The 15,497-nt window shown below is 29.1% G+C and overlaps 6 protein-coding genes and 1 long non-coding RNA gene across 10 annotated transcripts; 3 read left to right on the forward strand and 4 right to left on the reverse strand.

Moving 5' to 3' along the window:
- The first annotated feature begins 286 nt into the window (after nt 1-286).
- LOC134832483 (uncharacterized) lies at nt 287-2,382 on the forward strand. 4 transcript variants are annotated; one of them, XM_063846536.1, is made up of 3 exons: nt 287-449; nt 515-1,344; nt 2,265-2,382. In XM_063846536.1, exons 1-3 carry the CDS (start codon nt 380-382, stop codon nt 2,286-2,288), a joined length of 924 nt encoding a protein of 307 aa, XP_063702606.1. In that variant the 5' UTR covers nt 287-379; the 3' UTR covers nt 2,289-2,382. The 4 variants fall into 4 exon arrangements, with proteins under 4 accessions (XP_063702606.1, XP_063702597.1, XP_063702623.1 ...); XM_063846527.1 differs by having other exon boundaries at nt 515-1,349; nt 2,265-2,371; XM_063846553.1 differs by having other exon boundaries at nt 2,289-2,371.
- Nucleotides 2,204-3,420, reverse strand: LOC134832509 (haloacid dehalogenase-like hydrolase domain-containing protein 2). The gene is made up of 3 exons (XM_063846564.1): nt 3,216-3,420; nt 2,862-3,158; nt 2,204-2,799 (listed from the first exon to the last, which is right to left on the reverse strand). The coding sequence occupies exons 1-3, from the start codon at nt 3,377-3,379 to the stop codon at nt 2,424-2,426; spliced, it is 837 nt and encodes a 278-aa protein (XP_063702634.1). The 5' UTR covers nt 3,380-3,420; the 3' UTR covers nt 2,204-2,423.
- A 664-nt stretch (nt 3,421-4,084) lies between these two features.
- Nucleotides 4,085-7,256, forward strand: LOC134838187 (histone-lysine N-methyltransferase SMYD3-like). Its single transcript, XM_063853665.1, has 5 exons — nt 4,085-4,195; nt 4,543-4,661; nt 5,121-5,359; nt 5,415-6,023; nt 6,568-7,256. Exons 1-5 carry the CDS (start codon nt 4,190-4,192, stop codon nt 6,948-6,950), a joined length of 1,356 nt encoding a protein of 451 aa, XP_063709735.1. The 5' UTR covers nt 4,085-4,189; the 3' UTR covers nt 6,951-7,256.
- A 141-nt stretch (nt 7,257-7,397) lies between these two features.
- LOC134838188 (uncharacterized) lies at nt 7,398-8,311 on the reverse strand. The gene is made up of 3 exons (XR_010162344.1): nt 8,207-8,311; nt 7,528-7,604; nt 7,398-7,463 (listed from the first exon to the last, which is right to left on the reverse strand). It is a non-coding gene; the product is annotated as an uncharacterized LOC134838188 (long non-coding RNA).
- A 736-nt stretch (nt 8,312-9,047) lies between these two features.
- LOC134838174 (uncharacterized) lies at nt 9,048-10,181 on the reverse strand. Its single transcript, XM_063853647.1, has one exon. The coding sequence runs from the start codon at nt 10,109-10,111 to the stop codon at nt 9,074-9,076; it is 1,038 nt and encodes a 345-aa protein (XP_063709717.1). The 5' UTR covers nt 10,112-10,181; the 3' UTR covers nt 9,048-9,073.
- Nucleotides 10,182-11,458: 1,277 nt separating this feature from the next.
- Nucleotides 11,459-12,348, reverse strand: LOC134838343 (cyclin-dependent kinase 2-associated protein 1-like). The gene is made up of 2 exons (XM_063853853.1): nt 12,061-12,348; nt 11,459-12,009 (listed from the first exon to the last, which is right to left on the reverse strand). The coding sequence occupies exons 1-2, from the start codon at nt 12,248-12,250 to the stop codon at nt 11,774-11,776; spliced, it is 426 nt and encodes a 141-aa protein (XP_063709923.1). The 5' UTR covers nt 12,251-12,348; the 3' UTR covers nt 11,459-11,773.
- A 1,118-nt stretch (nt 12,349-13,466) lies between these two features.
- LOC134834457 (nucleoside diphosphate-linked moiety X motif 6) lies at nt 13,467-15,418 on the forward strand. The gene is made up of 3 exons (XM_063849152.1): nt 13,467-13,772; nt 13,832-14,259; nt 14,949-15,418. Exons 1-3 carry the CDS (start codon nt 13,612-13,614, stop codon nt 15,320-15,322), a joined length of 963 nt encoding a protein of 320 aa, XP_063705222.1. The 5' UTR covers nt 13,467-13,611; the 3' UTR covers nt 15,323-15,418.
- Nucleotides 15,419-15,497: the final 79 nt, after the last annotated feature.

A 15,497-nucleotide genomic window follows, 5' to 3' on the forward strand; every position in this document is an offset into this window, starting at 1 on the left:
CGATAAACAATTTTTGAAATCTAAAAAGGTTAAAAATTCTTTAAAAAAATATACTTGTGAAGAAATTTTTTTTTTAATTTCATGAAAATTTTAAATAATTTTTTTTATTTATTTAATTTTAGGCTTTATCAAAACTTAAAATTTAAAAAAAACCATAAAAGGATAATTTTTATGAAATTTTCAACTTTAGAAATGGAATAAAAAATTCTAAAAAAAAATTGGAACAGCCTAATTCTAAAACTTTAAAATGAGACGAATGAAAGTGATGAGTAAACAAACATTTGTCTCCATTTTGGTCGCGATGCCGAGCATTAAAAATTAATTTTTTACCCGTTTTAAAGTGTTTTCTAGTCAAAAAACATCAAATACTTCCCCAAACATGACTGATCTTTGTACGAATTGTCGCAGTAGGCTCTCACGAGACACAGATCTCTCCAAAAATTACACAGGTTCGTTGACCTCTGTGACTTTTCATGCACTTCCAACAATAAAATGAACTTTTTTCTATTTTTAGACGCACGCTTGGAGTCCGACATGCAAAGTATGATGCTCCGCATGGACCAAATGCAAGAAATGATGACAAAATTGATGACTTTTCTACCAAATTTACTTCCCGCCGCATCAGAAATGCCCCTTTTTGAGCCTCCCATGACGCCAGCTCCCAGCCAAAAGTCGTCGTCGTCATCTTCGGAGCTCGACGATGCGGAAACTTACATCGCGGAAGACTTACGACTCGCATCGAGTCCCGTAAAGACGCCGTTGAAACGTCTTCCGAGCGTCATTTTGGAACAACCGATCGACTCGGAGACAATTTCCTTCATCAGTGCATCGTGCGAAAATAGTCAAGACACGGGATGCAGCGACGACATGTTTCACGAGTCGTTTTTGGAGGTTGCAATGAAACAAATTGTCGGAGATGCGGAATCGGAACTCGATATCTTGAGTAGTATTGATAATGTGTATCAAATTGAGAGCTTGGACCAAACTTTTCCGATCATGCATCAGGAGGAACTCGACGCGATGGAGGAGCAAATGTTGAAAAATGACGCGTATCGCGAAACGTTGATGAAAGAACTGAAACTCGTGCGGATTTCGATGGGAGTGAATTGCGATTTTGCGGATATTTTGGAGAAACTCGTGGATCGGGAGTTGTTGCATTTTTATAATTGGTACGGAAATCAGGGGAAGAAGAGTTTGCAGAGATACAAGATTTTTCATCAATTACTGAGGGAAGTGACAATTCCGCCGAACGGCAAGAGCTTTGACGATGTCATGCATCGCGCCTTGACTGTGAGCCATCGGAGGAAAAACAATCAAGTTTATAGGAAAAAGAGAAAAATTGACGTAAAGTAAAGTGCTGAGGGGAGTAAAAATTGATTTTGACAGTTCATCAAGAAATTTTTTGACTCATTTTCGGATTTAAATCCATTTTTTATCAAAACTTTTTTAAAAATATTTCAAAAATTATCAAAAAATTCATTTAAACAAAAATTTTGACAGTTGACATTTGACAGATGTCAAAATTTTAAGGAAAAATTTAAATTTTTAAAAAATTTTAGTAACGATATCGATTTTAAATTATTTTTTTTAAATTATTATTTATAAAATTTTTGCTAAATTGAAATTTGAAAAAAAAATTGACAAATGACAGATGTCAAAATTTTCTTTAAATTTAAATTTTTGAGAAATTTTTAAAGTAAAAAAGCTATTTTTCATACAAAAAATCAATTTTAAGAATTTTTTAAGAAAAATTATCTGATTTTTCTTTTCAAAAATTATTTTTTGTTATTGAAATTGCTCAAAAATTAAAATTTTGACATTTGACAAATGTCAAAAGATTCTTTAAAAATATTACTTTTCGAGAAAATTTTGTCTTAAGATAATTTTTTGACTTAAAAATTGCTAAGTAATACAAAAATAATCAAAAAATTTTCATAAATTGAGATTTTAGAAAAATATTTGACATCTGTCATTTGAATAAATGTCAAAAATTTGACAATTTGATATACATTTTTGAAAGAATTCAAATTTTCTAACTAAATTTTGAATGAAACTTTTAAAAAATCTTCAAAATTTCTCAAAAATTGATATTTAAACAAAAATTTGACAGCTGTCAAATATTAAAAACTGTCAAAATCATTTAAAAAACCTTCCTTCATGCACAAATGAACGTCACTGACTGGATTTTTACGAGTACAAATTATTTTGTAACAAAATTTTCTTACTTAATGCTTTATTTTTTCACACAAAAACTCTTTTTTTAGGCAATTTTTCATCGTTTTCTGTAGCAAAGTTAGGTTAAAAACTTAGAAACCCAAAACCAAAGAATAGTCTTAACGAAACTGACCTAGTCTGTCTTTCACAATTTGTGTCTGAGCGTGTAATATTTAAAAAAAAAATAAATTATTTTAAAGATAAAAATACTATTTTGCATTCAAAATTAATTCAACAGCGGCTTCAATGTCGTCAACCATGACAGAATCGACTTCCGGCGGGATTTCATATCCTGCGAATTTGCCTGTTTTTGTCACGAGAATCGTTTGCATGCCCAATTTTTGTGCGCCTTCGATGTCGTCGACGGGATCATCGCCAATCATGACACATTTTGCGGGTTCAAGACCTTCTGGGATGCCACTTTGGAAGAAAAGCGGATCTGGTTTGCCGATGACGATGGGAGAAACGCCCGTGGAGTACTCAAGACCTTTGGCAACGAAGCCGGGACCAACAGCGTAACCAGAAGAGGTTTTATAGAAACGCCCTGCGTGGATAGCGATTAAGACACCGCCTTTGCGAAGAACACTTTTGATGAAAAAAATTAAATTTTATGAAAAATTTGATTTTTTGAAGAAAAAAATTCTTACTCGAGCGCCTTGTTGAAATATTCGAAACAAAATTTATCGGGAGCTAATCCAACGACAACAGCATTGAGTGGTTTTGACTCATCAACGGGCGGTAATTGGCTCAAAGCATCTTCAGAAGCGATATAAAAGGGATTTAAATTCTTATCTTTGATGTACTTTGAAGCTGCAGTCAATGAACTCCAAATTTCGTCTTTTTCTAATTTGACTCCGAGTTTTACGAGACGATTGTATAAAGTACTGACACTTTCTTTTGTGGTATTTGTGACGAAACGAATTTTAATATTTGCTGCTCGGAGTCTAAAAATAAAAAAAAATTAAAATTAAAGAAAATTTTCAGAAAAAGGAAATTTTTACTTTTCTATAGCTGTCACAGAATTTCCTACAATTTTGTCTTCAACGTGAACTGTTCCGCTCAAGTCAATGAGAGCTCCTTCAATTTTGCCAGAAAGTGTTCGTGACATTGTTCGGATTTGGAGAAAATGTCTGGAGCACTTGATTAAATTGCCCTTTAATATCATCAACAAAAGTCACTTGTTTAGTTTTACGCCGGGAAGACAGCTGATGATGATGTGCTTTTTTAATTTTGGTTTTTGAAAATTCGTTTCGTTTTTACCTTCTTAGATTTCATTTAGAACCTTCTCAGTTTTTGATTTAAACTTCTCAGCTTTTAATCTAAACTCCTCAGCTTTTGATCTAAACTTCTCAGCTTTTGATCTAAACTTCTCAGCTTTTGATCTAAACTTCTCAGCTTTTGATTTAAACTTCTCAGCTTTTGATCTAAATTTCTCAGCTTTTGATCTAAACTTCTCAGCTTTTGATCTAAACTCCTCAGCTTTTGATCTAAACTTCTCAGCTTTTGATCTAAACTTCTCAGCTTTTGATCTAAACTTCTCAGCTTTTGATCTAAACTTCTCAGCTTTTGATCTAAACTTCTCAGCTTTTGATCTAAACTTCTCAGCTTTTGATTTAAACTTCTCAGCTTTCATTTTAAGCTTTTTAGATTTAATTTCTCGGCCCCTAAATTTTTTTTTTGAGCTTCTCAGAATTTATTCTGAAGCTTTTTAGCTCTCATTCTATTTTTTTATCTTCTCAGCTCTTGTTCAAATTTGCTAAAATAAATTTAAAAATTTTTAAACATTCAAAAGAAAAAATCCTAAACTTTAAAAATCGCCTTTGCTAATTCAACAAATTTCCATTGACATCAATTCCCGTTATGCACAATGGGAAATTACATATTACAGGTTGTTTGTTTACTTTTCACATAAAAAAAATCCGGCATGACTAAATTTTGTTAAAAAACTACATAAAAAACTCCAAAAAATGAAAGGATGAATGTAAGAAAATTCCTTTAATCAAAATTTTCCTTTTACATCACAAAATTCTCATCAAATCAACTTAAAACTCGCGAAAAACTCAAAATTACTGACTTATCACTACAAAAACTACTCAAAGGTCTCATGTTGGAAATTTGCCAAACATTACTGACCTAATGTCACTTCTACGTCGACGAAAATATGTTTCAAAAATAATTTTGTAACATAATTGAGACAAAAGCAAAAAACCGGTCGTTGCACACGCAAATTTTCCTTGCTCGTGTTGTGATAAAAATATTTTGCCTGCGTCAAAAATAAAAATTTTTATTATGATTTGTTAGTCAAAAGTGATTTTTTGCTCATTGCAGAACATGAAATTGAAAAATCAAGTTTTTAAACGGGGAACTTGTATCTTGACAGAGGAGCCCTTTGTTCACGTCTTAAAATCCAAATATAGAAAGGAACGATGTGATTCGTGTTTAAGTTTGTAAGTATCGATTGTGTGAATTTTTCGAGAAGTTTTTTCTATTTTTTACGAAAAAAATATTTTTTATCGATTTTAGATAATTTTTTGATTTTTTTAAAAATTTCAATTAAAATAATTTTTAAAAAATTTATTTTTAATTTTTTAAAAATTTTTTTAATTAAATTTTAAATTTTTAAAAATTTTAATTAAATTTTTTAATTAAATTTTTAAATTATTAATTTTTAATTAAAATTTTTAAAATAAAAAATTTAATTAATTTATAAATTTAAAAACATTTTTTTTTATTTTATTTAATTAATTTTATTTAATTTGAAAAATTTTATTTGTTTTATTTGAAAAAAATAATTTTAGTTAATTTATTTAAATTAATATTATCTAAAAATAATTTTTAATTTTATTAATTTTTTAAAATTTTTTAATTTTTTTTTTAATTAATTTTTTTAATTATTTATCTTTTAGAGGAAATTTACGAAAATGCAGCGGCTGTAACTACGTTTACTACTGTGATCATTTCTGCCAGAAAAACGGCTGGGATATCCACAAATATGAATGCCCAAACTTGAAAGACCTCCGTGTCAATGTCCCAGATGCCGCCCGAGTCATCGCTCACATAATTTTCAAGCTCAAAAACGGCGGCGACATGCAACGAGGCTACTATTCGGACAACGGTTATCGCAAATTTCGTGATCTCATGTCACGTAAGTGTCTGAATTTTCACAAAAACTCAATTTTTAGCCGATTTTCCTTCCACAGACTATCAAGAAATCAAAATAGATGAACGTCGTTTGGAACATCTCGAAGCAATTTCCGTCGTACTGAAGACTTTGATCCATCCGCTTCTCGTTCCGAACGAAAATGAGCTCATGACGATCTACGGGAGACTTTGCACGAACGGTTTTAACATTTTAGATCCGGAAATGAACACAATCGGAACAGGAATTTACTTGGGAGTCTCGATTGTGGATCACAGTTGCAAGCCAAATGCCGTGGCGACCTTCAATGGGACTCAATTAAGGCTACATTTGACGGAGGAACTTCAGAATTTGCAATGGCAGCAAGTTAGTATCTCGTATATTGATTTAGTGAATACGCGCGAAGATCGACGGAAGGAATTGAAGGAGCGATATTACTTTTTGTGTACTTGTACGCGATGCGTGGATGTGCAGGAAGAGGAAAAAATGCTGGCAGCAGCTTGTCCGAACGCAAAATGCGGAAATGGCATCACGAATGTCGCAAAAATGACGGAAAATGAAAAATGTGAAAAGTGCGGAGAGGAAATTGTGGTGCCAGCGTATAAGGAAAAGTATGAGGAAGTAACGGAATTTACGAAGGAAAAATTGTTGGAGATGAAAAATGTTGCTTGTGAGTAAATTTTATTTAAAAAATAATTAATTCAAAATAATTTAATATTTTTTTTTTTAATTTTGATTAATTATTTATTTTTTAAATAATTTAATTATTATTTTTTAAATTAATTAAATTAATATTTTAAATTAATTTATTTTCAAATCATTTATTAATTTATTGATTTTTTTATATTTTTTTTTTTTGAAAATATTTTTTTATTCCTAATTTTTTTTATTAAAAAATATTTATTTAATTGAAATTATACCTAATAATTTTTTTTTTTATTTAATTGAAAAATATTTTAAATAAAAAAATTATTTATTAATTTAACTTAATTTTATTTATTTATTTTAATTGTTTTAAAATTTATTTTTTTTTATTCTTCGATTAAATTTTTTTTTTCCAAATTTTTATTTTAAATTTTTATTTTATTTTTTTTTTAAATTAAAAAATACTTTAAATAAAAAAATAAATTATTAATTTAATTATATTATATTAATTAATTTATTTTTTTTATTTAAAAAAAATATTATTTTAATAAAATTATTTTTTTTTTTAGATTTAGACGTCCTTCAACTCCTCCTAAAGCGACAAGAAAACGTGCTTCACGATTTCAACATCTGGCACATCAAAACTCTCGATGCAGCTTTTGAAAGTGCGATAAATATGGAAAAATGGGAAGAAGCTTTGGAGTACGGAACGCGACTTTTGCCCGGATTTCGCATGTACAATGGCGATTTCCATCCGTTGCTCGGCATAGCTTTGATGAAAATCGGAAAAATTGAATTGTTTTTGGAGAAATCCGTTGTTGCGTTCAAACATTTGCAGGAAGCAGCGGAAATTCTGAAAGTCACCCATGGAGAAAAACACTCGTTGTATAAAGACCAACTTATTCCCTTGTTGCAAGAGGCTCACGCAGTCTCGAGTAACTGCTTAAACTAGCCATTTTTGATATTTTTTTTAGTTTTTTCGTTAGATTTTTAGAAGAAAATAAATGAATTTTGATATTTATTGTTAAATTTTAGCCCTAAAGTGATTTTTTTACTTAAGTCTTCAGAAAAAATAAAAAAAAATGAATTTTTGTGAGAAAATTTAAAAGAGGCTCATTGCGTGACGTTACTTTTGAGCATCGTTTGGTTCGGAATCAACTCCGTTTGCTTAAATTGAATCAAAATTGCTTAAAAAGACAAGAAATTATTAAAAATTTAAATTTTAGTCTGAATTCTTACCCAAATAAGTGAAAATTGTAGCTGCAATCTATGAAAAAATGTAAAATTTTTATCGTTTCAAAGTTTTTTTTTAGTTTTTATGATTCACCGTATGCATTAGCTCCTTATCGATCTTATAAAATTGAAGAGCTTCAATGTTAATTTCTTTCGAATTTGATAAAAACAAGTCTTGCAACATCTCAAAGTCGCTCGTTTCGCTCATGATTAGTCGATCCAAAATTTTTTCCTTCTAGTTTAATAAATTTAAAAAAAAAATTTAAAGTTTATTAAAAATTTGTCAAAAAACTTACAATTGAGTTACATTTCCAAACTAGATTCGTAAAAAAATGTAACAAAATTAGAATGCAAAGGAATTCCATGATCATTTCTGTAAAGAAAAAATTTGATAAAACTCTGATAAAATTAACAAGCCACTTTTCGATCAGTTTTAAGCCTAAAATTGAATAAATATTCATTCTAAAGTTGATTTCTGTTCATATTGGGTCGATATTTGACGAAATAAAAAAATCAGAGTTTGGAGGTTCAAACTCTGATTTTTTTTGCAAGTCATTTTTTGATCACTTTTAAGCCTAAAATTGAATAAATATTCATTCTAAAGATGATTTCTGATCATATTGGGTCGATATTTGACGAAACAAAAAAATCAGAGTTTGGAGGTTCAAACTCTGATTTTTTTTGCAAGTCATTTTTTGATCACTTTTAAGCCTAAAATTGAATAAATATTCATTCTGAAGTTGATTTCTGTTCATATTGGGTCGATATTTGACGAAACAAAAAAATCAGAGTTTGGAGGTTCAAACTCTGATTTTTTTTGCAAGTCATTTTTTGATCACTTTTAAGCCTAAAATTGAATAAATATTCATTCTAAAGTTGATTTTTGTTCATATTGGGTCGATATTTGACGAAATAAAAAAATCAGAGTTTGGAGATTCAAACTAAATATTTCAAAAAAATTAAATCAAAACTCACCCAAAAGACTTCTTGCCTGCTCAAATCCTCCAACAATCATCACAATCTCATAAATACTCGTTATTGCCTGAACGAAACTCTGAATCGAAGTCACGAGCACTGACCATCCAAAGCTTTTGTTGAAAAAAATATTCATTTCATCAACTTTTCCGAAAAATTTCTTAAAAATCCACAAATCATCAGCACTCAAAAAATTCCTTTTATTTTTCAGAATTTTCTTGTAAATCCCGAGCCGTTCGACGACCAAAAGCAAATAAAACATCAACTGAACCAATCTCGTATAGACAAAAAGCAAAATCGACATTTGACAGAAAAACAATCCCGCCAGCCCGTTTTTGATCATGCTGACTCCGGTGACGACGAAACAAAGAATAATTTGGAAAGTTGATCCAATTACGATGAATTTTTTCGAAAAAAATGATTTTTCGTCAATTTTCAGGGTAAAAACTTCCGTTTCAAGAATTTCATCAATTTCGAAAAATTTTTGGAGCAAATTTTTGTGCATCTTTCGCTTAAAGAGGGACTCGAAGAATATCACGAACAACGTGACGCCTCCACTGATGTACTGCAAAGCCAATGAAATCGACGAAACTATCGAGGTTGTGGCTTCAAACATTGTTCGAACTTGCACGACGATGAATCCAAAGGCAAATAAATTCAAAATTTGGAAAATTATGATGAGTCCAATTGATTCCAGGGTTGTTTTAAGTTCATTCTCGAACAAAAAAGGAACAAATCCGAAAATTTTAAAGTACTTAAAGTACCAAATATTCGTTTTTATCACGTTTTGAGACATGTTTCCTCACGAAAAATTGGATTTCAACTGAAAAAAAGGACAAAAAACGACAAAAAATTCTTTGACGCCCTTTACATGTCGCCTGTCAAGTCATCTTTATTCCCATATTTGGCTACACACAACAAATGGTCATAAAAGGAGCACGTCGCAATGTACTGACAACCTTTTTTGTCTTCAACTGGACACCAATCCGCACCGTAACAGATACTTTTGTGCTTGAAATAGCTCGCTGTGATGTCAAAATTGTCGTCATTCACTTCCAAAACGGTAAAATTATGATACATGTTCGCCGTCAAAAGTTCATTTCTGGCATTTTTCTTTATTCTCCAGATGCCGCCTCCCAAGTTTTTCTCAAAAACGGCTCTTTTCACCTGCCGCGTATCGAAAAATCGTAAATTGTCGTCGTAACTTCCGCTAATTAACGCATTTTCAGCGAAAGACAAGAGAGATGTAACTCCGGCGCCGTGACTTTTGTTCCGCCATTTAAGCGAAAAGTCGGTTCGGGTATCGTAACAGTTCAAAAATGTATCGTCGCCGCCCGTATAAACGACATTCGGATCGTTTTTGTCGAAAATGCAAGTCCATGCCTCAAAAGAATGCACGGAAGGATGATTTTGGACGAGCTGCAGGCCATTTGGAGTGTTGGCGATGACATTTATCCCGCCTTTCGAGTCGGAAACGATGATTTTTGTGCCATCGGGACTCCAATCGAGCGACAAAGCAAGAATTTCGCCATTTTCGGGATCCAAATTTACTTTTGAGACTTCTTCCAGGAGGTTTGGTGATAATTTGTACAAAGTTACGACGCCTTTTGAGTCGGCAGTAGCAAATAACGGCTCTCGTGGATGCCATTTTTGATCCAGAATTGCGTTTGTTTCCAACTGATAGACTAGATCGAGGGGTTTCGATTTGAACTTTAGATTGAAAATGTAGATTCGACCTTTTCTCTTGCACTTTGTGTCGAATTGCGATGATTTTGGCGAATCCTCGAGTTGATAAGTGCCACAAAGGAACATATATTGGTTGTCCTCGTGAGGACACCATTCGACCGAGTCAGCACAGTAAACGGTGTCGAATTTTTTAATAGTTTTTAGCTTTTTTTCACTCATTTTTCAAGGAATTAATTTTAATTTGATTTTTTTCTGGAACCAAAATAATGACAAAAACACATGTGTTCCATTTTCATCAAAAAAAAAAAAAAAAAAAAAAAAAATGTGTGTGTTCCGGTGTGCCCCAACATTTTTATATTTTGAAAGGGTCATAAGGGTCATGACATAGAATTGTGAAAGGGTCATGAGGAGTACGAAAATGTAAAGTGAGGAGTACAAAGAAGCGTATGTGTGTAACATCGAAATGCGGTATAGGAAGTTTCCATTTTCAATAAATTAAATTAAAATAATAAAAATAAATAATTTAAAAATATAAATAAGGCCGCTCCAATTTTTTTTTAACTTTTTGTCCCCTGCCCCATTTCAAAGTTTAGAATTTCATCAAAATTGGCCGTTTTTTGGTCTTTTTTCAAGGAAAATCCCAAAATTTAAAAAAAAAAATTTATTTTTAAGAACTTTTGTATTAAAAATCGTATTTTAACATGAATTTTCTTCTTTAAAATTTTTTTCAAAAAAATTATTTTTTAAAATTTTTTTAACAGTTTTTTTATGAAAATTTTTTTTTTAAATTTTTATCTTGAGATACCCTGAGACATATTTTAAATTATCAAATCTCAATGTAGATACCATAACCAACTAAAAGTAAGATTCCAACTAAAATATTGATTAATGACAAAAAACTGTTAAAATTTTGTCATTTTGTATGAAAAAGTATTTCAATTTTTTTTTTTATTTTGCCCCCCCCATTTTGAAAAAAAGTTTTTGGGACAAAAAGTTCGAAATAAATTTGGAGCGGCCTAAATATTTAAATAAAAAATAATGTAAAATGGAAAATAATGTAAAATAAAAAAACGATTAATTAATTTTGATTAATCCGAATACAAAAAAAAAATATTTTTTAATTTTTTCAATATTTTTAATATTTTCAACTGTCATTTAATTTTCGAAATTATAAAAATTTTAATTAATTTTTAAATTTAATTTATTTGATTAAAAAAAATATTTTAATTTTTTACTGATTTTGAAAAAAAATGATGTAAAAAAAATTACTCGGATTGTTTTAAAATTAAGTAAAAAAAATTATTTTGAATTTTAAAAATAAAAAAAAAAATTTTAAATTGAAACAATTAATTTTAAATTTCTAATACGATTTTTTTTCAAAATTGCAACAAAATGCCCTAAAAATATATTTTTAATTTTTTTTTTTAATTTTCAAGACTTAATTTTTTTTTGCTTTTAAAAAAATTCCCAATTTTTATGACGAAATCTGACGAGTTCAATTAAAAAACTTGTTTGGTTTCAGCAAAACTTTTTTTATTTATTTAAAATATCGAATTGTACAATTCTTAATTAATTATTATTTTTTTATCGTATATCCAGTTGCATGCACAAGAAAAAATGAGTCATTTAAAAAAATATTTCTATTACGTACTAATAATCGGTAAAATTGTTGATTTTTGTTTCTTTTTTGGAAAGGCTTCTAGGTTACTCTATTACTTTGTATTTATTTGTACCTTGATTCATTTGAAAAATCAAAAAAGGCATCGGGCTTGGATTTTTTAATTCAGTTAAGTTTTGTTGTTCATCCTGAGCTCTATCGTTATTTTTTTTAAACACCACTTTTTAAAATTAATTTTTTAAGATTTTTTTTTCATCTTTCGTCTAATTACGTGAAGATCTCTCAGTTTCGAGCAAACACTCGCGAACTAAAATTCGTGCATGAACAATTCCGCGCTTCAAGCGTTCCGCACTGCTTCGACTTCCGCTATACGTGGGTCTCACATCGCGTCCCATTTCCTCGATGACCATCAAAAGTTGCGCGTATTTGGAGAGATTCGAGTTGGAGCTCGATGGACTGCTTTGTGCGATTGGCACAGTTGTCGGAATATGATCTAAAACTGAATTTTTTGTCAATTTTTGTGCAAATTTCTCGCGAAAAAATCACTTACCGGTGGATGTCGAGGGAACTCGCATGTTCCCAGATTGATGTGTCGTCGTGATAACTGGCGAAATTTGTGTTCTCGGAGGGATGTTGTAATCAGCCTTGCTGCGACTGAGATTCGCGTTCATCGGAATTGGCGTCACCGTGATGTCAACGAGCTTTTTTTCCACAGATTTGATGTCGAGCGTGGTTTCCATGGCGGCGGGCGAGAGATTTTTTGTGACAAAAGTGAACTAAAAACGAAGCTACCGAATTACAAGAGAAATAAAAATAAGTTTTGTTGAGAAAGACTTTTGCGATGGTAAACAAAAAATTGTTTGACAGTTCCGTTTTCCATGGGCGATGAGGGGTTGTTCATAGATAATTTTATGTGTAAAATTTTTGAGAAATAACGGGAAGAATTAAAAAATTAATTTTTGTTTAATTTTTTTAAATATTACACCTAAATTTTAAATTAAAATTAATTTTTTCTTAATTTTTCAAAAAATTAAAAAAATATTAACTTAATTTTTTACAAAAAAAAAAAATATTTTATTTAAAACTATGAGTTAAAATCAATCTTAAAAAACTTTTTAATTAATTTTTTTTGTTTTTTTTTTTTAATTTAATAAAAATTAATAATAATTTTATAAGATTGATTTTAATTTAAATTAATTTATTTTATTTTTTTTTTTGTAAAAATTTAAATAATTTTTTTTTTTTTTTTTTTTTTTTAAATTAAAGTTTGTAAATTTTTATTTCATTTTTTTTATTTAAATTGAATTAAAAAAAATTAAATTAAAAAAGTTTTCTAAGATTGATTTTAATTCGTAGTTTTAATTATACATATATATTTTTTTTTTTTGTAAAAAATTTAATTAATTTTTTTTTAATTTTCAATAATTTTCTTGAGTTTTCAACTTAATTTTTTGAAAAATTGAGAAAAAATGAATTCTTAATTTAATTTTAAAAATTTTAAATTGAAATTTAGATGTAATATTTTTAAAAAATCTTAAAATATTATTTAAAAATTATTAAAAAATTATAAATTTTATATAAAAAATTATTAAAAATTTCTATATTTTTTTTCAATTATAAAAAATTAATTTTAATGTTACTTTAATTTTATTTATGAAAAAAATTAATTTAAATTTATTTTATTAAATTAGTTTTTTTAATTATAAATTTACCGTTCAAAATTTTAAAATAGAGCGTTGTTCATAGACGATTTTTCATTAAATTTATTTAAAATAAAAATTCGAAAAAATTAAAAAAAAATTTAAAAATTTCTTAAAAAAATTATAAAAATGATGAAAATTTTTAAAATATTTGATAAAAACCTAAAAACATCTCTTATCAATTTACAAACGAGTAGTAAACAAAAATCAGCTGTTCTTTATTTACAATTTTATCAGTGTCACTCGTTTGCTCAAAATCATTACACAAGACAATATTTTCCATTTTTTTGTTGATTTCACTCGATTTCCAGATAATTTTCGACTCAAGGAGTTGAAAACAAACAAATTTCGTGCAAACATTGAAAAATAAGCGATAATCATCAAGGCAATTCATCAATTCAATGCATAGATATTTACGGAAATCATTCAGCAGTGTCATAGTCAACAATCGAGACTTGTTTAATTTTTGGTACAAAGTTCATCGAAAATCAATTTTTAGAGCAATGTCAACGAGTGACACGAAAGACACGATTTTACAGGCGAGCGAAAGTTGGTTTGCCAAGTAAGTTTTCTCCAAATTTGATATTTTTTCGATTTTTTATTCGAATTTCAATTTTTTAGGTACAAAAACGCTCCCGAAGTCCCCGATGGAATATTTCGAGGCGTGATTGATCGATTTAATGGCGTTACTGTCGATTCTAACATGGAAGAATGTGACGACAGTCAATTCGAAGGCAAGTTGAAAGACTCGTTAGCTTTCTGGAAAGAAGCGAATCGACGTGGCGTTTGGTTCAAAGTTCATTTAAGCAAAGCCAGTTGGGTTCCCGTACTTGCCAAGCACAATTTTGACTTCCATCATGCCAAGGAGGGGTTTGTGATGATGTGTACGTGGCTGGCAAACGAACCGATGGGGATTCCGCCCTTTGCCCATACAATGGTTGGCGTTGGAGCTGTCGTTGTGAACGATAAGCAGCAAGTTTTGGTCGTCAGTGAGAAAAATGCGCTCGTTACGAATAGTTGGAAATTGCCTGGAGGGTATTTGGAGAGAAGTGAGTTAAAAATTTAAATATTTTTTTAATGAAAATTGGGTAAAAAATAATTTTAAGTTGAAAATTTTTCACATTTTCTTACAAAAAAATTCAAAAAATAAAAATTTGTGAATTTTTGTAAAAAAATTATTCAAAATATCGTAAAATTTCAAGTTTTTTTTTTAAAAAATTTATAAAAAAATTAAAAAAAAAAAAAAAATTACTGTTGACTTTAAAAAAATGAATTTTTCGTAAAAATTAATTATAAATTTTCAAATTTTATTAATTAAATAAATTTATGAGAAAAAAAATTCATTTTATAAAAAATAATTCAATTTTAATTCAGAATATTTATCTAAAATTTAAAAAATTAATTTCAAAAATATCAATTAAAAATTTTTAATTTTTTAAATTAAAATGAAAAGTAATTTTAAAAAATATTTTTAAATATGAATTTAAGTTTTTTTTAAATTTTTCTGAAAAAAATAAAAATGTAAATTAAAAAAAATTGTTCAAAATTTGGAAATCGCTTTTTTGCTGATTCAAACTTTCAAAAATTTCAAAATTTATCAAATTTTAATTAAAAATTTTAACTTTTCTCTATCCAATTTTAAAAGTTCTGATTTTTTTTTTCATTTTATTTTTAAAAAAAATAAATTTTAATTAATTATCACTCAAAAAATTAATAAAAATTTAAATTTTCTTTGTAGAGGAGAACATCGTTGACGCTGGAATTCGTGAAGTTCAAGAAGAAACAAACATCCAAACGACATTCGAGACTCTTCTCGCAATCCGTCATGCTCATGGCGCCGGATTTGGTTGCTCCGACTTGTACGTTGTGATGGCATTGAACCCTCAGACAACGGAAATCACGAAATGCGAGCGAGAAATTGCAAAATGTGTCTGGATGGACATCGAAGAGTTCTTGCAGCATCCAAATGTGCACGAAACTAACCGGAGTTTCATGCGTCTTTACTTGAATTACAAGAAAAACGGCGTAAAAATCGTTTGTCGCGAGGACGTTCATCAAATTCTGAAGAAAAAATACAACATTTTCGAAGTTGAGACGACTGAAAAGGAATAATTTGACCGAATTTAGCAAAAAAGGGGAGATTTTTAGTTGAATTTTAATGTTTTATGTTTTGTTATCAGTAAAATTTGCAATAAAAAACGTACAATTTTTATCTGAAGTTCGTTCGTGTTCGTGAATGAGGCCATCTACTGATAATATGTCAAGCAACTGTCATGACTCAGAAGCA

The sequence above is a fragment of the Culicoides brevitarsis genome, chromosome 1 (assembly GCF_036172545.1).
Source record: "Culicoides brevitarsis isolate CSIRO-B50_1 chromosome 1, AGI_CSIRO_Cbre_v1, whole genome shotgun sequence".
NCBI lineage: Eukaryota > Metazoa > Arthropoda > Insecta > Diptera > Ceratopogonidae > Culicoides > Culicoides brevitarsis.